This window comes from Balaenoptera borealis (genome assembly GCF_965194805.1).
Source record: "Balaenoptera borealis genome assembly, chromosome: 3".
Taxonomy (NCBI): Eukaryota; Metazoa; Chordata; class Mammalia; order Artiodactyla; family Balaenopteridae; genus Balaenoptera; species Balaenoptera borealis.
The window spans coordinates 65,382,931-65,405,074 of NC_138866.1; the positions used below are offsets into that span (position 1 = coordinate 65,382,931).

The window sequence follows — 22,144 nt, forward strand, 5'->3', positions numbered from 1 at the left end:
TCATCTTTATAGAATGAGATCAAGAGCCTCAGACATGATCTGACATCATGAGTGACCCGGACACAGAACCCACACTCTTGGAGTGATCTGCCTTCATATTGTCAGAACAGAGCACAAACAGCAGTGCTGACAGTTAATTTTAAGACATCACAACGGCAAATCTTCCAAGATGAATGTTTCCAATCTGCTCCATTTAGCTGACCTTACTTGCTATAAATTCGGGCTAATCCATATCTAATTCTTACTGGGTTACTCACTTGTTTGCTGTTCACCACTGTCCCTGGTCTCTTGGCATCTAACAAACACTAGCCAGGCCCCAAATTCCTCTAGGATGTCTGGTTCTTCTCACATTACACTGCTGGGAATGCAGCATGAATAGTTGCATACCTCCAGGCTCACTAACGCCATAGCCTCTCACTCACTTACCATCACGGTCTTCTAAGGGAGATTCACCCAGAATTCCATGGAACAGAAAGAAATTCCATGTTGAAGTGATATATTCCAGTGAATATTTTGCAGAGAACTGGCTGCATCTCTTAGTTATGCCTCTTAGTCTCTTATAAAATTTCAGAACTGAGAGGTATCTTAAGAGGTCAGCCAATTCAATTTCTTTACTAATGTTTATTTTTCGAAACTGAGGCTTGGGAGTTAAGTTTCCAAGGTCACAATGCTACATAGGGGCAGAATTAAGATTCTTATTCTAGTTCTTTTTATTATTGTTGATGCTATTCCCTGAATTCATAGGAAAAGTCACAATAATGATAAGACTAGTATTTATGTAGCCTTTAGAGTTTACAATGAACTGTTGCTCTTTGTAATTTCAAACAATAATCTGTGCAATGGCGTAACAAACATAATTAATATCCCATTTTAAAGACTAGGAGATTTAAACAGTAAACTTCCAGCGACTTATTCAAGTTTTCATAATTAAACAGTAGGGGGCTGTGAATTGAGCCCAAAGTTCCTGCTTTTAAGTCTTGTACCCTTAAGTAAATTACTAACTTCTCTATGTATAATATCTCTGTCCTCAATGGTAAAATGAGGATATAATAAAAGTGTCTTCATCAAAGAAGGATTTTTTTTTCTTGAGAATTAAATGTGTTAAATGAATAAAACTCTTAGCATCTTGCCTGACATGTTATAAGTAGGCAATAAATGTCAAGGTTTTGTTTGTTTTTTTAATTGCTACCTTTCTAAAACATCTTACAGCTAATACAGAGTCATTACTTTAGGCTTAAGGATAAAGAAGAATTCACTAATATCCTAATAATAATTTTAGTTGAATTTAAAAATGCAACACTGAGTTTATTCCTCTTTTGATTTTCATCATCATAGACATATTTGCTGTCAAATGCAGTTAGGAACTTTCATCATCTTGACACAACAAAATGTAATTTAATCATAGCTTTTTCACACCAAGAAAATAACAAAGAACTATTTTCATCTTAATGTTTAAAACTGCAAACAAAAAACTGCACCTTCCGTATACATTTCAGAAGGTAAAAACGAGACGCACTGACTGGATGCAGCCTCACGGTGGTGCTAAATCACCATTGATAAAGGCTCGAGACCCAGCTAAGGCTCGGCAGAAACCAAACTGACGCAGGATCGAAACATTCCTACTGGGTTAACCAGGAAGGTATTTGCTTTGGATCCCTATGGTTCTTCTCCAGCAACCCTGAGCAATGACCTTGACATACTGTCCCAACAAATCCATGAGTAATGTTAATTCAGTTTTTTTCCTGGCATTGCAACGAATAAATTATACACAAATATATACAATATTACCCTTAAAAAGAACTGTGTAGCTTTATTTTTTAATGTTATTGAGAATTCTCAGCTTGGATTTGGCCACAGCATTTGCATATAAGATAACATTTACCTTTGCCCCGTTCATCAACTGTGTATCTTAATTTCTTATGTCCCTTGGAACCATTTATTAAAGTCCTTACATCTCCCTACCCCCAAACCTCAGCTTGAAATCTCAACTCTTTTGACCCCCTTCCTCCACTATCTCATTTTTTAAAAGCCACAAAATTGTATTGATTTGTCTTTTATAACATCTCCCACCTCTGTTTCTTTATTTTCCTTAGTTGGCTTCCAAAACCACAGTTCAGACCCTTTTAGCAATAACCTTCAAAATTAGCCTTAGAGCATTAGCTACCAACCTTGACTGTACATCAGAAATGCATGAAGGAGCTTTAAAAAACACCTATCCCTCAAGAGTCTGATTTAACAGCTCTGGGTGGAGGCTGAAGTTGGAACTTTTTTTCAAAGCACCCCCGTGATTATAATGTGCAGTCACAATCAAGAACCACTTCGCTAGAGGTGTATCCAGCACACCATGGCCAGATTAACCTTAAACTACCAACCATCTGAGCCAAAAATTTTAAGTAATGTCTCCTCTTCAGAAAGATGGCAAATTAGTGACTTGAAGGCTAAACCTATCCTATGGATGTGTTTTATTTGGCCCGTTTTTAAATTGTTCAGACCAAACATTAACAAATCGGGAGATGTCACATAAAACCCAGATTTGCTACTTCTTTTTAAAAATTGCAAGATCTTGCCACACAGGGCCCACACTCCTGTGCAACAATCACTTGGAACTGAGCAGTTGGCCTCCCTCTAGACATGGCACTTACCCTCCGTCACTCAGTCTCTTTCACTCCCCACTTCCACCCCGGCTGTATGACTCATTTATATTATCTGTCTGTCCCTCTTAGAGTCATTTTAGGTTGTAACTCCTGGTCTAAAGGAAAAAGTTCAATCTGAATGATACATTCACTCACTCACTTATTCATTTATTCATGCATTCATTAGACAGGTATTTATTTTGTGTCTGTGCTATGTAAACACTTGGAATTCGAAGTTCATATTTTGGTCCTTTCTTTCTAACTTTATATTCCCCTTCCCTTCAACTAACTCTACTCTAACCAGCAATTGGTTTAAGAGAACATCTCCCTCCTAAAGTTCATAGCCTAGAGGCTAATTTCCCAAACTCCTTTGCAGTTAGGTGATGCCATATGACAAAGTCTGGACCAATGGGATGTGAACAGAAGAAATGTGTACAACTTCCAAGTCCTGTCTGTGAGAAGAAAGCTGGGTGCTCTCCACGTTCCCCTTCTGGTGAGATGGAACACAGATACAGCACTGGTGCACCATAGTACAACAGCAACAGGGAGAAAGCACTTGAATCCCTAGATGGCCTCTATCGTCCCTGGATTGTCTGCCTACCTCTTGTTATGTGAGAGAGAAAAAGTCTTCTATCTTACTGTATTTGGGGATCTCTTTGTTTACAGGAGTTTAGCCTACACCCTTTACTATTTCCCAAATATACCTTAAATATTCTTGCCCTCAACCTTAGCTTATACCAAAGCTTCTGTCACTAACATTCTGCCTTCTCATCTCTCCTAAATTAAAATTCTACTCATCATTCAAGGTCCAGCTCAAGTAGTCCACCTTCTGTGATGCTTGGTCTAGGTATACTTGTTATCTTCCTTCCTCTGCTCTCCCATTGTATAACTCTCCACTTGAGACTTATCAAATATTATCTTATTTAATAAACAGAGCCTAGAATTACGTTGTCCTATCTCTTTCAAATTCTAAGTCCAGAATTTAAAACAAAATTTTAGATTGTGCATAGCATAAAGAAGAATATTCAGAGTTCCTACAGCATTCTGCTACTAACACCGCTTGTTGAATCATAATCTGTACTATCAATTCATGTTCACTTTGTGATCTTTTAGGACTCTTGAATCTTCCAACTTTAATTACAAAGCTGAGCCTTCCCAACTCTTTAAAAATGTGGCTTCTTCCTTGATATTTAAACTGAATTGTTTATTCTTGCATCTAAACAGTTCCTCAACCCTCTGGATACATATTTCTAAGACTAAGAAATGTACTGAGAAGATCAAGGGTTCAAGCTTGAATGGTGATGAAGAGCCAACTCATAGTCCTCTCATATTTGGAATCTGAGAATCTCTAGGACAACATCAGAGGAAGAAAGTAGAAGATACTCTTGGGGAAGGAAATTAAAAGGGAAAATAGGTGCCAGAGAGTGAAAACTATATATTCCAGAGTAATAGTAAAGAAAAAGAATAGGAGAGAAGATACAAGGAAGAGAGAAAATTCAGATATAGGAGGAAGAGTAGCAACTGTGAGGGAAAAGGTTAGCATAAGGAAGGCACATACAAAATGAAATGTCAGTGAAGAACAGTGGAATCCAGTAACCTTAAAATGCTTCCTATCTGATAGGATGCTCTTAAGAGATCATTATAAACACCAAAGTGCAGACCACCACTCCACCAACTCTAGGAAAACTGCTATGTGGTTGGTATAAAAGAAACATCAAAGGCAGGTGAGAATTAAATTTATAGCAGATCTTGATTATAAGTTACTCTGGGGACAAATAAAGAAAAATACAGCTGTGTTTCAAATCAAGTAAAGAATGGCAGACAGGACTTTTTAAAAAGAGTGACTCCTAAGTGTTTTTCTAAAGACAAATCTTGTCTCTTGAAGTTGTGTCCTACCACGCAAAAAAGCCAGGGGTGAGATCTTTAAAGCATGAGAGGTAATCACACTGAGATAAAATAAAAAATAACTCAAAGACTTAAACCTAAGACTTAAACTATAAAAATCCTAAAAGAAAACATAAAATAAAAGCCTCATGACATGGGTCTTGGCAATGATTTCTTGGATATGACACCAAAAGCACAGCCAACAAAAGCAAAAATAGACAAATGGGGCTACATCATCCCTTAAAAATTCTGTGTATCAAAGTGCCCAATCAACAGAGTGAAAAGGAATGGGAGAAAATGTTTGTAAATCAAATATATAATAAAAGGTTAAGATCCAGAATATAAAGAACTCCTACAACTCAACAACAAAAAAATCAAATAACCCAATTTAAAAAGTGGACAACATACTTGAATAGACATTCTTCCAAAGAGGATATACAAATGGCCAACAGCATATGTAAAGATGTTCAACATCACTAATCATCAGAGAAACGCAAATCAAAATCATGATGAGATAATTCAAAAGAGTGATGTGCCACAATGTTCATTGCAGCTGTATTTACAATAGCCAGGACATGGAAGCAACCTAAGTGTCCATCGACAGATGAATGGATAAAGAACATGTGGCACATATATACAATGGAATATTACTCAGCCATAAGAAGAAACGAAATTGAGTTATTTGTAGTGAGGTGGATGGACCTAGAGACTGTCATACAGAGTGAAGTAAGTCAGAAAGGGAAAAACAAATACCGTATGCTAACACATATATATGGAATCTAAAAAAAAAGTGGTTCTGAAGAACCTAGGGGCAGGACAGGAATAAAGACGCAGATGTAGAGAATGGATTTGAGGACACGGGAAGGGGAAAGGGTAAGCTGGGACGAAGTGAGAGAGTAGCACTGACATATGTACACTACCAAATCCAAATGTAAAATAGATAGCTAGTGGGAAGCAGCCGCATAGCACAGGGAGATCAGCTCCGTGCTCTGTGACCCCCTAGAGGGGTGGGATAGGGAGGATGGGAGGGAGACGCAAGAGGGAGGAGATATGGGGATATATGTATACGTATAGCTGATTCACTTTGTTATACAGCAGAAACTAACACACCATTGTAAAGCAATTATACTCCAATACAGATGTTAAAAAAAAATCATAATGAGATATTACCTCACACCCATTAGGATGGTTACTGTTTTAAAAAAAACAAAACAAAAAACAAAAAAAACCCCCAGAAAATAACAATTGTTGATGAGGATATGGAGCAACTGAAACTCCTGGGCACTGTTGTTGGGATTGTAAAATGGTGCAACCATGACGGAAAATGGTATGGTGATTTCTCAAAAAATTAAAAGTACAACTACCATATGGTCCAGCAGCAATCCTATCCAATTTCTGGGTATATACCCACAGAATTGAAAGCAGGGTCTTGAAGAGGTATTTGCACACCTATGCTCATAACAGCATTATTCACAATAGCCAAGAAGTGGAAGCAAGCCAAATATCCCTCCACAGATGAATGGGTAAACAAAATGTGGTATATACATACAGTGGAATTATTCACCCTTAAAAAGGAAGGAAATCCTGTCATATGTTACAACATGGATGAATCTTGAGGACATTATGTTAAGTGAAACAAACCAGTCACAAAAAGACAAATACTATATGATTCCAATTATATGAGGCATCTAAAGTAGTCAAATTCATAGAAACAAAAAGAATGGTGCCTGCCAGGGGCTCGAGGAGAGGGGAAAAGGGCAGTTATTTAATTGGTATGGAGTTTCACATTTGCAAGATGAATAAGTTCTGGAGATCTGTTTCACAACAATATGAATTCACTTACTACTGAACTGTACACTTAAAAATGGTTAGGAAGGCAAATTTTATGTTATGTTTTTTTACCACAATGGAAGAAGAAGGAAAAGAGAACACAGGACAACATGATATTTCTTTAATGACTGCCATCATCAGTGTGGTATCATTGATGTGTCAACATATGGTCGAAATGAGGGTGAAAGATAGGATGGATCCTATCTGGACCATTTTACCTCTTGGAAAAAGAAATGCAGAAATCAGTGCCAAGTTAATCCCAGGACCAAACCTCTTCTATATTCCCATTCACCTGGTATTACTGACCACATCCCAGCTCCACCTCTAGGCAGCAGCAAGGGTGACTGCCTTTGTGCTGCTACCACAGACTAGACTGCAATTTTACATAGCCTAGTTACAAAGATCAAGCACTCAGACAAATATTTGCTGCACTGAATCTGAAATAATTTACGTGCAAGGACATTCTTAGCTGGCACCAAAGAAGTTTTTAAAATTGGGTTATAGATGTCTCTGAGATAAAATGCTAACAAACAGCTGAGTCATTGAACTATAGCTGGGACACCATAATCTAGCATTTGAAGACATTTATATCTCTGGGGAGAAAAGGAATCAGCCATGTCATGCATCCATTAACTTGGTACCAATGAGTCCAACCTAATGGAGTCATGTCTTCCAGGACGAGTTCTAAGGTCCTCATTGACTCTTTAAAACAAATCTAAAGGTTGAAGTTTATTTTTTTTTCTTTATCCTTATTCTTCTTGAGCTCCATTTTGCAAAGAATGAAGCTAGTGTTCATCATACTAAACATCTCTTCTCCCTTCACTTACTTAATACCCAAGAATCCTGTTCCTTCCTGGTCCCCACAACTAGGCCTCTTCCTTACTCCTGCCTCGTAACTGGGCTAAAACTTGAAAGTCAGTTGTCCTCCTCTTCTCTTCTCCATCTATCCTCAGTCTCTCAGGGAATTCTTCTATTCCCAAGACTTTATCTAGTGGGAAGAGCAAAGCAGATAGGGCTTGAAGTATGGCTCTATGACTTATTAGCTGTGCAGCTTAGGAGAGGTGATTTCATCTCTCTGAACTCCTCTCCTCCACTCTAAAATGGGGAATCATTCATTCTTTCATTCAACCACCTTTATTGAGCACCTACTACGTAGCAGGCAATGTTCTAGGTACATGAGGTTCACTAGCAAGCTAAACAGATAAAAATGTCTGCCTTCACAGATCTCCCAGTCTAGCAGGGGGAGACAAAAATTAATAATAATACACATGCTAAATAAGAGAGTTATATAAAATTACAGAATATGGTGAGAGCTGTAGGAGAAAAGAAAAAGAAGTCAGGTCACACCTTTTAAAAGGTGGTCAGGGTAACCTTCCCTAAGAAGTTATTATTTGACCAAATCTCAGAAGAGGTGGAGGAATTAGAAAAAAAATGCAACTGACAGAGTATGTGCAGCCAGAGGGAGCTGACAAAAGTCTGAAAGGCAGGGGCGTACCCAGCTTGTTCCAGGAACGGCAAAGGGTCCAGTGGGAATGGAGTGAAGTGAGCATGGGGAAGAGCAGTTGGAAATGAGTCAGAGAGGAAATCAGGGGACCAGTCCATGTAGGACCTCTGAATGCCATGGGAGCTGTTGCAGGGTTTTGAACAGAGGGGTGACATGATCTGATTTATGTTTTTGGTTTTTTTTGGCTGTGTTGGGTCTTAGTTGTGGCGCACGGGCTCCAGAATGTGTGGGCTCTGTAGTTTGTGGCACGCGGGCTCTCTAATCGAAGCATGCGGGCTCAGTAGTTGTGGCACGCGGGCTTAGCTGCCCCGCGGCATGTGGGATCTTAGTCGCCCCCCAAAGCCGAACAGAGATCGAACCTGCATTCCCTGCGTTGGAAGGTGGATTCTTAACCACTGGACCACCAGGGAAATCCCTGATTTATGTTTTAAAAGGATCACTCTGGCTGCTTTGTTGGGAATAGACTGTAAGGGGAGCAGAATGGAAGCAGGGAAACCAGTTAGGAGGCTACCTCAGTAACCCAGGCAGGAGGTGATGGTGGCTAGGACCAGAGTGGGAGCACTGGAGAGGAAGAGAAGAGGTCAATGTAAGATAATAAAACCTACCTTGTAGGGTTGTTTTGAGAATCTTATGAGAGCACTACTTCAGATAAAGTGCCAAGTATTTGCTTGATACAAGGAAGATGTTAAGTAATACCCTCTCTTATTATGTTATATTTTCCTGGTTGAATACATTTTCTGGGTCACTATATGGAGGAGGTCAAAGCTAGAATGTGATACCCAAGGTCAACTGACATGGGGATTTGTAGTCACCCCTACCTGAAGTATTGAAAGGAAGTTGGGCTGAGGAAGGGGCTTAATCCCCTTTTAGGTTTCACTTCATATCCCAACTCTAAGACAGTACTTCCAACGGCCTACATTTCCTCTTAAAAGTTTCATCGTATCCTCAATATCAGTGCGTGTATTTTTAAAAATTACCTGCCTCACCTCCACCTCCAGCCGGCTACCCATCCAAATGTTTCCTTCTATTAAAACTACACCAGTCCCTAGAGACTGAAAACTTAGCTTCATCTTTGTAGAACTATGTAATTAAAGGATGCTTCCATTGGAAGTTGGTAGAATAACCATCATCTGCTTAAAACATCTCTATTTACAAAAAAGAAACGAGGCCCAGAATGGAGCAGGATTAGCTGTGGGCCACTCCTGGCTTTAATGACTGAGCAAGGGCTGGAACCAGTTTCCTGGATCCCGTTCACTTTTTCAACAGCGCCCCCCATTCGCCCATCCCCCATCACAGCAGCCCCTAACACTGGCTGCCACAGGCATCTCTGCACTGGTCACCGCCATGGCTGCCATGACCATCTTTCCTGTTATTGCCAATTAGGCCTTCCAGAAAGGCTACTGGAGGCCATGGCACACACTGCTTTAAGTGTGCCGGCTCTGGGTTCAAATTCTGGCTCTGCACTCACTAGCTGTGAGGCCTTGAGCAAGTTTCCTAACCACAATCTGCCTTAGCATCTTCATCTGAAAAGCTCTTATCTCCCAGGACTTAAGTAGAATAAGGCATGTAAAGCCCTTAGCACAGAACCAGCACAAAATAAGAGCCCAGGGAGCATGAGTTATTGTTAGTTGTATAACTATTCTCAGTCCCTTTCAGAGAAGTTACCACGGATGCCTGGTAAACAAATCCTAATTGCCTTGGTCTGGCCATCAGGGCCTTGCAGCTACCAGGTCTATTAAATGTATGGAAACTTTTATTGCTCTCTGCTCACTGACCTTCCAGTCAAGACAGCTGTGCACCCCAATACCATGCTCATTCCCAATACCCACCTCTGCGTTTTGGTTTTTGCTCCTTCTACCTGAAATGCCCACCTTCCTTCTCTCTAAATCCTGGCACATCCTTCAAAGCCCCAATGAAGGTTTATTATTTCACAAGAACTTCCCAGGCAAATCCTAGCTCTACTGATATTATTTCTTCTCTACAATACTACAGTATTTACATGTAGTACATACTAGTCACTTCCTAATGGAGAGGCATGGGAGCATTTAGTTAATAGTATGGGTTCTAGAGTTAATAGTATGGGTTCTAGAGCAGACTGCCTGGTCTCTCTCAGCCTCAGTCTCCGCTACGTAAAATGGGGTTAATATTAGGGTTGTTGTGAGGATTGGACACATAAATACTTAGTAAATAATTATTAATATATGTTACGATTATTATATATCGCTGTTAGCTTTACCCTCTTTGTTTTATGTACCTTCATTTTCTTCCTCCAGGTCATTCTGTCCATATGCACTATACTTTTATCCAGTATCTTAAATCACAGCTTATATTAAGGAGCTGAATTCTGAGAATGTTGATGTCTGTCCTTAAAGATTTCATCACATAACCATTTGTTCTAAAAGTACAGATTTACCCAAAATATATCAACTCCCCAATCTCAGAGCCCATAGATGGTACAGAGTATAGGTAGCATGGTTATTAGCCAGAGGAGGAAGACTGAAGAAAAAAATTCCTGAAAAATTAGAAATATCTGGTCTTTTTCTACAAGAAGTTAATATTGGAGATATGACAGCTATTCTGGGGTTAGAACCAACAAATCAAAAAAGCACTGAGGGTAACTGGAACTTTCCATTCATGTATTCCTGAGGTACCGGCGTGTGCACAGCTACTGTTCTATCTTATTTTGTATTACGTTCGGGGGTCCACCACTCATCAGGAGCCATGTTAGGCTTGAGCAATATCAACAGAGAGATCTATACCAGCAGGGATACATCAAGCTAATGCACAGACAAGGGCAGTTCCTAGTGATGCCACTGTTACAACTCAGTGATCATCATGTGTTTTTTCTTTTCTTTCTTTAGGGAATCGGTTATGTTTATCAAAAATAGCAACACATTTTATAATGGGGTGGGGAAGAGTTCACCTTTTCCCAGCAATACTTCCAAAAATCAGGTAAGAAATCATTCCGATTAAGAAGACCACCCTTACCTCTATTTTTTCCCATATGGCTTCATAGTTGTCTTGGTGTTGAATATCTTGCATCAGTTTCTGAATTAAAGCAGACTTTGTAGTGGAATGGCTCTCATTTTTCTCAGAGGATGAAGCTCTCTCTGACTTCTCATCAATGGATTTTTTCATGCCAGAGAGAGGCACACACAACTCCTCGTCGGAAGGAAGGTCACTAAGGGGGCCAGATTCAATGCTCTCCCCGAGCGAAGAGGCTATATCACTGGATGAGCTTGGAGACACCCTGCCTAGCCCTGTATGCTTCTTCTTGACATGGTATGTTGGATAGATCTCAGAATCTGAATTCATTTCAGACAGTTCCCAGTCATCAATATTCTGAATGGTTTCTCCCCTGGGTTTCTGAGGCAGAAGCTTTGTTAGGTTTTCCAACTTCAAAGCTAATACTTCTGTCTGCTTAAGGTGAGAGGGCAGTGCTAGGTACTCATCAGAGCCATACCAGGCCTCCACAACCTGACCGTTCCTGGTGACGTGACTTGGGGAGGAGGTGTAGCTTTTTTTGCTTTTGTGTTCTGAAAGAAGGGGTACCGGAGACACAACGTTGTCTGAGCCAGCAGAGGACTCACTGCTTTGACTAAAAGGTGGTGAGCTGGATGTTTCTGACTGTACTGGCAGTTTGGCATTCCAACTACTCTGGTTATATGGCTCAAGTGAGGATGTGGAAGCAGAATCTGTTTCTGGCCCCTCTATGGCCTTGGAAGTACTAGAAGGAATTCCATGCGGCACTACTGAGCTCCTAGTGTTTTTGGCTTGCTTGCCTGAACTGGGTTCCCGTTTAGGTGTCTGGCATGAAGGCACCTCTTCTACGGTCTTGTGAGGCTTTTCAAGTCGAATTTTCTCTTTATGGCCGTCATTAAGCCTCCCCAGGCTGGAGGAGATCTCCTTAATGTGACTTTTGACTGTGTTTTCAAGATTCCCATCCCCCACCTTGTGCAAACACTCATATGAATGGCTGGCAGCAGCAGGTGTGCTGGGGTAAGAAGACTGTAACAGCAGGCAGAGTTTAGATCTGTCACGAGGGTCCACCAGGGAAGGGGAGCTCCTGCTCAACTCAGGCTTGAGATCAACCATCTGCTTCTTTCCACTAGTGCCTTTCAGATAATTCTGAAAAGTCTCCTCTTTAAGGAAAAGCCCTCTTTTTGGCAACGTGGGCTGTGTGGGAGAGTCCTCGTTATAATTAAAGCAATCTCTGATGGATCGCTTGGGGGTTGCATTTTCACAAGGAAGAGGCTGTTGATTCTTTGCCCCAAGTTGGGAAGAGGAATCAGATTCTTGCTTCACAGTCTCCAAAGAGGGTTGTCCAGCATTTGTCAGAGCTTCCCCTGAAGATGACAGCCCCTGCGTTAAGCCTGGTTGCTCCTCCACTGTGGCCGCATTGTTTTCCTCACATCCACCTCTGTCATCTGCTGAAAGGGACACTTGAGACGCCTCCTCACTAACTGCTTCGCTGCCGTTGGAAGGGACTGCGTCAGGAGCCACCGTAAGTAACCCAACACTTCGGATAAGCTCAGGGAACTCCTTTTCCATTTCACTGTAGCTCCAAGAGTCAAAGGGTTTGGTTTTGACCTGGCTAGAGGTCATATCACCCAGGCCACTGAGCAAATCCTCACTTGGACTGTAGTCAGACAGTTCGAAAGCAGTAATGCCACAATCCAGAGACAAGTAATTCTGAGAGCATTTGATAGTTAACTGTCCTGAGTCATCCACTTCTGTTAGAGCATCAAGCCGGTCCTGAAACAGACAATGGAAATGGTTTCAGCATTATATTCAACTGCTGCTCACATGAAATCTCAGCAGAGGCCACTATAAAGGTAAAAAATGCATCAATCTCAATTGCTTCTGGTTTGAGATACAGAAAGGCATATTCATTAATTACCATATTGCTTTATATAGTATCCTGTTCTTAAATATTTAAGGATTTTTCTTTAATCTGGAGAACAGAGCCTTGATAGAAATGGTCAAGGCCAAGCCAAAAATAACCATTCTTACCCTAACTTTCTATTTTAAAATGGTGTATTTTTCATTTAGTAAGCATTTCTTAAGTGGTGCCTTAAGTAATAACATTTCTGAAAACAAAATAATATGAGAGTAAAATCTCCGTGGATGTCTCTTTTGCTTATCACTCCATCACCTACCACAGTGGTGAGCTCATGGTAGATGCTTAGTAAATATTTTAAAGTAGAATAATTAATTATAGTAAGTCTGTTGTGTTAAATATATATTCACAAATCACAAGAAGATGAACTACTGAATTTGCATACATAACAAAAATAGTTCAAGGCCAACTTCTGTTTGTCTCCACCTTTTAAAGGTAAACACAGGAAATCCTGGAGAAAATTAATGAGTCAAAAGTGTATCATCTTAGCCCCCATCCCCGCCCTCTGTATGCACTGTCCCCTACCCTCCACCCCACCCCCATTTCCATTTGTGTGTGCTAGATGCCAAGTGCCCACCTTCCTTCAAGGTAGGCTGATTTGAAATTCCCCTATGCTAAAAAATAGTATTATAAGTAAGTGTTTTTAATTTTTTAATCTTTAGTTGTATAATTCAGGTTCTTTTCTCACTACTAATGCAGTTGCTGATACCACACAACAAATGGGGACACTTTTACTTGATGATTTGTTTGGGGCAGAAGGGCCCCTGGAATCCTACATGCCTACCAGGCTGAAGGATAGCTGGTCTAATCTAGCCCCTTAGGAGATGAAGGAAGAAAACTGAAAAGTGAAGGGTGGCCATATCCCCAGATCTCTGCTCTCCTGGGGGAGGAATGGGGTGAGCAGGACCCTGCATCATTTCAACCAGGTTATCCCAAGATCTGGCCTTTCTAGGACCTTACATCAAGTTTTGGGGGTCATTTGTTTGTTTTGCTTTGTTCTCTCCCTTCAGACCTTCACCTTGCCTTTACCTCCTACTCCCCTCACTCTTATTCCACAACATCCAGATAAATAATAATGATGGGGCTTCCCTGGTGGCGCAGTGGTTGAGAATCTGCCTGCCAATGCAGGGGACACGGGTTCGAGCCCTGGTCTGGGTAGATCCCACATGCCGTGGAGCAACTGGGCCCGTGAGCCACAACTACTGAGCCTGCGCGTCTGGAGCCTGTGCTCCGCAACGAGAGGCCACGATAGTGAGAGGCCCGCGCACCGCGATGAAGAGTGGCCCCCACTTGCCACAACTAGAGAAAGCCCTCGCACAGAAACAAAGACCCAACACAGCCATAAATAAATATAAATAAATAAATTTTAAAAAAATCAGATATTACTTCTAAAAAAATTAAAAAATAATAATGATGAAAAACCTCATTTTACCTTTCTAGGCCTCAATGTCCTCATCTTATAAATGGGGGTGGCTGATTACCACTACTACTTTTTCGTTTAATCCTCAAAACAATTTTCTCCTGGGGTCTGTACGATTGTCCCTGTTTTACGTAAGTGGAGCCTGAGCCAAAAGAAGGTGCATAACTAGCACACAGCCTCGGGACTAAGGCTGAGCTAAGCCTTAAACAAAGGCTGTCTGACCCATAATTTGACCCCTGTGCCATAATTTTCTCTGATTCACTGGATGTTATTTTAAACGGACATACCCCCTCCTCCAGTTTGTCCTGCACATTGCCACCAGAGTAACCTTTACAAATTTCAAGTCTTGATGCCATTACTTCTCTGCTTAAAATCCTTTATTAGCTTCCTGCTGCTAGGTTAAAACCCAAACCCTTTAAGAACAGATATGAAGAGGTCTCTCTCAAGCCACTCTCCCCTCCCTGGCTGCACCCGGCTACGGTATCATCCTTTCAGTTTTTGAATGTGTTCCTCCTGCCCCAGAGCCTTTGCACATGCTATTTCCTCTGCCAAGAAAGCTTCCCACCTGTAAAATCCTTAACTAGTTAATTTTTATTCACCCCTCAGACCTCAGATCAAGCTTCACTTCTGCAAGATTCCAAACACCCACCTAAGTCAGAATCTTTTCTTATAAGCGCTCATAAAACTATGTTGTTTTTCCTTTAAATATTTATCTCAAGCTTTAAATACATATTATTGTGATTCTTTGATTAATCTGTTTATCCCACTAGTTTGTAAGCACCACAAGAGTATAAATCACATAGAAAATGGCTGACTTCCAGGATACCTGCAACACTTAGCATAGTGAGCTACACAGAATTCAAAGATACATCTGTTGAATGAATGAATGAATGAAGACATTTTGGAATGTTATCTCTATGCCTTCATGAAGTTTATTCCTCTGATTATATAGTTTTCATTGATTCCAGTGATTAAAAGCCCAAACCTCAGAGTTAAATTCTAGCTCAAGCACTAATTATTCATGTGATCAGGAACCAGTAGCTTGATATCACTAAGCCTCATTTCCCGCATCTGTAAAAATGAAACAATAAGCCATGCCATAGAGCTGTTGTGAGGCTTAAAGAAGACAGAATATGTAAGACACAAGTCTGGCACATGGATAGGTACTCAACTGAATGCTTACTCTTATTACTTATTATATATTTTTTTACTAATCAAATATATCAAGGGGGGAAGTTTCATCAAAATGAGAGGTGTCCCTATGCTAAATTATACTGCACAAAGCAAGAAACCAATATTAACTGCCAATATCAACAAAAATGGTCTAACTGGAATTGTTTGGCTTTTATGCTTCATATCTGGAATAGGATCTTTAAAGAAAAAAAGTCAGAAGCCCAAAACACCAAGGAATGAGCCAGTCAAACAAAAGTCACAGGTCATGCAATTTTTAAGAGAATAATAGAGGAGATGCCAATTTAAAAGCAGGTTGTATTTACTAAAAGTTTTTTTATTTGGTTGGTCAATGTTCAGAACTTACTCCTTTACAAAAATAGTACTATAAATAGCGATTAAGTTCCAAAGCTATCCCATAAGTTAGTATTTAAATTATTAACTAGTTGAAATTTACATTATTTTTGATCATTTTTATCACAACGTTACAGCACTGCACCTACTTAAGTGAGGTCAAAGAGGCATTAAGGGAAAATGTTCCTATGATGAATAGAAAAAAAGAGATGTGAGAGTTCAGGTAAAAATTAGACCCATGAAAATGTCAGCTACCCGCTTCTGGACAGGCAAGGAATACCATAACCGTGGGAAAGTATTTGATCCCAATTATGGTGGTCACAGAACGTTAAGACAAGGGGATACTGTCTTGTTCAAAAATAACAGGTACTCAATAAATGATGTTAGCTGAACATATGGCATGAGACATCTAGATAACAGGGTATGGCTGCCTTTTCCTAATTAAGTCTTCCCCTGAAGATCCCTTCCCTAGCCAGTCCTTTGTTTGGAAAAGAAAATACCATACTCAAAAACACTTAATGCTCCAAAGGGAGCCCTCTCCCATCCTGTTCCCAATCAGGCCAACTACTGCTGTGCATGGCTGATTGTCATTCAGGGGTAACTAGTTTTAATTCATACTGCATTTTTTAATGTGAAAAAAAAAATCCCTTCCCGAAAAACAAAACAAAAAACAGCACATAGCATATGCATTTCATATCCTAAAGACCAAGTGGCAAGCACCGACCCATATATTTTTAACACAGTTGGCTATTATTTAAGAGCATTCCTCAAAAGTATTTTTCTACATTTCACAGTGCAGAGGCAATTTAAAAAAAAATAAAGTTCTCTGAAGTTTCTCAGAGCAGATAAATAATGAGTTTCATTTCTTACAATATTGCTTAGTAATACTAATATTTTAGTCCCACTGCTTTCTACTGGACCACCTTCCCAGATAGTTTCCTAATGCACGTAAGTAGTAAAGTCTCAGGTGGATATGGAGGTGGGGGAAGAGTGCATGTTGTTTTTACTGGCCTTTTTATTTCAGAAATACCACATTTTATTTTGTAGTGCTTTTAGCTGTGCCATGGCAGCCTAGCAATGTCCAAACTCAAACAGACCCCCATTTAATATGTTATGAAGCAGTTTCTCAGATGAAGGTTATGTTTTATGGAGATGGTAACTTATTCACTTTATTGATGAGCAATTTATTCACTTTACTGCTGGCTTCAATATTGTCTCAGACATCAAGGAAAGCCTTTTTCCTCCCTAATTTGAAACAAGAAATTTTGCTTTGTTCCTTACCCATAAATAAGTTAAGTGAGTTCTAATTCCAAATGCCTTCTTAGATCTTTCTTTGTTTAACAGTGAATTTTGTCATCAGTTGAACATGAGATTTGATACTTATAATTTAGAGATTTGAAGATCTCCCTACTGCAATGCCCCCAAGGTTTATATTAGTGTCCATTGCCATTTCAGAGTTGACTTTGTGCCCTGATTTAGTGACCTTACTCAGAAGAGTTGAAAACAGAATTTCACTGTTTTAATTATGGTTACGGCAAAAAATTTTGTATGCCTCTCTCTTCCCTTCCTCCCCTAATTTCACTACATGGTGTTTGCTATGCTTCAATTACTAACATATAAATTCATGGACCTCTTACAAGAAGGCTACAGCCCCCCAGAGTCCTCAGACCACAGGGTCGAGACCCTTGCTCAGATTCCTTTCAGCTCTCCCACGTTGGTGCTCTGATTCTGACTGCATTCCAGAGACCAGCAATGGACTCAGAGGAACAAGCAATGATAGGGAAATGCGAAGCAAGGCAAAGTTTAGTTTCTGATGGGAAAAGGGAAAATAGACAAAGTCTCTCAATATTTTTATTTATACTATAGTAATAATTCTTGACAATTTCCATTTTCTACAGGCTGAAATTATGAGTCAAATAACTATCTCCATGATCAATCCCAGTCAACCAACCTACAGTGATATCTCCCTCTTGCACACTTAAAGCAGTTATTATTTGCATTATTTACTTCAGTTCAACTCATCGACTTTTATATTCAGCGATACGAACTAGGTGCTGTGGCAGATACAGAGGTGATTATAATCTGGTGCCAACAATCACGAAGTTCAAATCTAGCACACACTTTGTCGTAATATAAATTGTCCTGTGATAAGTGCTTGTGGAAGAACACACAAAGTGCAATGATGTGAGTGCTCTGGAAGGACCAATGTGTTTCCACTGAGAGGGTGAGTATCATTTAGGTAAAGTGCTTACCACACCATCTGGCATACGGTAAGTTCTTAATCAATGTTCGCTATTGTGTTACTACTATTAACAGTTATCACTACCTGTGTGACCACCTCTCTCAGCCTCAGTCTTCTTATCTGTAAGATGGATACAATAATATCATCTGTAAAATAAGGATAATAGCACTTGCCCTGCCAACCTCCCAGAACTGTTTGAGGATCTAACAAAATTATGATGGTGATTCCTAACATTTAATAACATGTGTTATTCATCTTTGAATGCCTAGTGCCTTATAAAGAGTAAGAAATCAATAATATTTAGGGGAGGTAGAAAGGAAAGTAGGAAGGATGGGAAGAAGGAAATAATTATTATTATTTTTACCAAAGAGATCAGTTAAGAGCTGGTTTTGCTTGTTTTATTTAATTATTCTTACGTTTATGCCCTTAAGCATTCGCTTAGCCTCTCTTAAATTCAGTTTTTCCATCTATAAAATGGAACTATTTTTTTAAATTGACGTATAGCTGATTTATAATATTGTGTTATTTTCAGGTGTACAGCAAAGTGATTCAGTTACATATATATTTTTTCAGTTTCTTTTCCATTATAGATTATTACAAGATACTGAATATACTTCCCTGTGCTACACAGTAAATCCTTGTTTTATCTAATTTATATACAGTGGTTTGTATCTGTTAATCCCATACTCCCAATTCATCCCTCCTCCCTCCCTTTCCCCTTTGGTAACCACAAGTTTGTTTTCTATGTCTCTGAGTCTGTTTCTGTTTTGTGAATAAATTCACTTATATTATTTTTTATATTCCACATTTAAGTGATAATCATATAGTATTTGTCCTTCTCTGTTTGACTTACTTCACTTAGTATGATAATCTCTAGGTCCATCCATGTTGCTGCAAATGGCAATCTTTCATTCTTTTTTATGGATGAGTAATATTGAAATGGAACTACTTTTAATACCCATTACCCTCCTTACTAAATGAAACAATAAATATAAATTGCTTATCACAGTATCTGAAATATAGAAAATTTCAGTATAACACATTTTTTACACAATGTGGAGCTTTGCCCTAAAGTATTTTTTGTTTGTTCAGCTGGTTTTGTTTCAGTAAGGCATTTGCCAATTTGTTTACAAGATATGGTCTGCTCCATATTTAAATAAAGGAATAAAACTCACTTTGTTTTTGTAAGGACAGAAAGAGAACTTGCCACTTTCTTGACTTTCAAACCTATTCTTTAATGGGCTATGAAACTCAACTGACTTCCAAACAGAGAAAAATGAATTTACCTTCACTGGAAGGACATTTACTATTCTAAATTATCAGCATGTTTTACGCCATCTCCCTCTTCATTCTACAAATCTTTCACAGCTGAATTTATTCTGATAAAGCTGAGAATTTTATCCTAATTCTCTTCCTATTTTCCACAGTTCCAGTGTGCTGACAGAAACAAATAAAACTAACAAATAGGATCAGGAATCCATTGCTTCAGGAAAGATGGTAATGGAGACAGTGCTTCAATTCACAGAGAAATGTCCACAAAGCAGGTGGTTGAGAATCCACTGTTCCTTTACCCCTCATACAACGCATTCTTGCATCTCTACAACAGGACTAAAGACTGACTTCAAACATGAAAATGCACTAAATTGCTTTCAATCGAATCTGTAAATAATTGTTGAGCTCACATTGTGAGACCCATGATGGGTACTACTTAATATAAACTCGCAACATAGCTGTGAAAATAGTGGCCAGTAACAATTAGTCTCAATGGCTTTTCATCTTTCTTGGGCTACCACTTTGTGAATAATACAAGTTCAAATAAACACATGATGAACATATTCCACAGAACAACAATAACAACAATAACAATAAACCCTAGAGCACTTTCATATCCCCAGCTCTAATCAAAGCTGTGATCAGTAAATGTTTATTGAATGAATAAATAAATATGTAATATAAGTTGGTTTGACTCAATGATTTCTAATGCTCCCTCTAAGTGGTTGAAAGTGGGCAGATCTGATGACTGATCAATACTGGATTTTGGACAGAGCCAGGAGAACACATGGGTAGAAACAAAAAAAAAGAATGTACAGATTGGAGATACCAGGTAGATATCTAAAGTACTGTCTCTTCAGAGTTTAGACAAACCTTCCCCATCTCTGATCTCTCACCTCATTAGCATACACCTCCTCCTAAACATCAGATTTAGGGCAGAGTTGACTAGTTTGGGATTCTTTGTAGTTTCCCATAACCACAAGGGTCCCAATCAGGGACCTTCTAGGGATCCCACTTGGGATGGATGGCATCTGAGGACTATCTCACACACCTACATATTCATTCTATGATTTTAAAAGGAACTCTACCAAAGTCTGTATCACCTCCCTCATTGCCACAATCTTAGAAAAAGCTAAATGAAAACAAAGACTGTGACCTAAAGTTAGAAGTGAGCCCAGTAGATTTTCATTCCCAGAAACTTCCAGGGCCTGCAGGGAATTTGCCACAGCAAGAGCATCATTATTACAAAAACAATAATCAACAAATATAAATCATTTATGAGAAGAAGCCCAGATTCGTTTTGTGCTGTTGATAATGTTGGAGCCACTGAAACATTAATAACTTAATGAGATGCAATACTCTTTATAAGGCCTTTTAATCCACACTTATATAAATGCCTTCTAAACTTGCATAATACATATTTTCCACAAAACCAACAGTAGAGCACTAAACTGGGTTTCAAGAGCCAAGGGACTATATACATACACACACACTCTATGTATCTATACATGGTATCTATCTATCTATCTACCTACCTACCTACCTGTCCATCCATCCATCTATCCATCCATCTATTTATCTATCCATCCACCCATCCACACACACATATATATAGCCCCTACTTAGCTAGCACAATGACTCTCCCTCTCTCTCTCTTTCTCTCTCGCTCTGACATATATGTCAGTTTTGTTTGGGAATAGGAGAGTTCACTTGGACTTAACTTTACAGTGTTCGTTCTTAAGCTATGCATCAAGATTAACAGCAACAAACTCTTTAAACTATGCTTACTATGAGTACAAAAAAATCTAAGTATACTGGTTGTGCAAAATTCTAAAGTCCATATGACTCACTGCAACCAGAATGATTTTTCTAAACCATGAACTGAATCGCATCAATTCCCTGAACAAACTCTTCTGTTATCCTCAAAATAAAGTCCACTTCTCTTAATATGACTTTTTAATACGGCTTTTCATCTTCATGATCTGACCTCTGCTTACATATTAGTTCAAATCCTGCTTCCTGGTCCCTTGAACTTTTTCCTCTCTGAGGCTGTCATCCTCTCTCTTACCTCTGGATCTTTGATCATGCCATTCCTTCTGTCTAGAACAGTTTCTACCTCTGTTCATCAGTCTAATCCTGCTTCTCCTTCAGATCTCAGGTTAGACTCACTTCTCCTGTAAAGGCTTCCCTGTCTGAATTAGGTGCCCCTTCTGTGTCCTCCAGTGGCATCATGTAGACCATTGTATCTGCATGTAGATCACGCAGATCACAGTCTGGTCTTAATGTCTGTCCACTTGCCTCCACTCCCCACTAGTCTCAGCTCTTTGAAGGCAAAGGCCATGTTTTGATCACTATTACACTCTTAGCACCTAGTGCCTGGCCCATATAAGTACTCAATGAATATTCATCAAATAATTGAACGAGGAACAGGAAGCCAGGTTAGCACCAACAGCTACGAGTGGTACCTGTGCAAACTACCGGGTGTGAATGAACTCTGGTTTTTAGCTTCATTCACATTAGAAGTGCCCTAGTCTCTAGTCACTATACCTAGATTCAACACCCAGCTTAGGACCTGCTTATTTACCTATAAAGAATTCCTATCCCACACCTCTGAACTGAAAACATTCTCAAATAATCACACCTGACAATGCACTATTTGGCTTCAAGGAAAACACCCACCTCCTTTGTCTCTTCGGAGAAAGCTTGGAGAATGTCCGTCTGTCTGGTGTAGTTGCCATTGGCGTCCTGCAGACCTTGCAGAATGCGCTCCCGCAGAACCAGCACTGAGACGCGGAGCTGGTGCCAGAGGAGCTGCACCGCGTGGATGTCCACAATCACGTTGACGGAGTAGGATAGCAGCTTCAGGGAGAACTCCGTTTCAAGGAGGGCATGGATTTGCTCAACATGATCAGAAATATCTTCACAAATGTCCTGC

At 39.6% G+C, this 22,144-nt stretch overlaps 1 protein-coding gene across 15 annotated transcripts in view; it reads right to left on the reverse strand.

The window, feature by feature from the left end:
- Positions 1-22,144, reverse strand: part of AKAP6 (A-kinase anchoring protein 6) — a 572,476-nt gene that overhangs the window by 246,314 nt on the left and 304,018 nt on the right. For all 15 annotated transcript variants that reach the window (XM_082384022.1, XM_082384023.1, XM_082384021.1 and 12 more), the window contains 2 exons: positions 21,889-22,140; positions 10,840-12,606 (listed from right to left, as the gene is read on the reverse strand). In XM_082384022.1, coding sequence (XP_082240148.1) covers positions 10,840-12,606; positions 21,889-22,140 — 2,019 coding nt within the window. The remainder of the gene's footprint in view (positions 1-10,839; positions 12,607-21,888; positions 22,141-22,144) is intronic.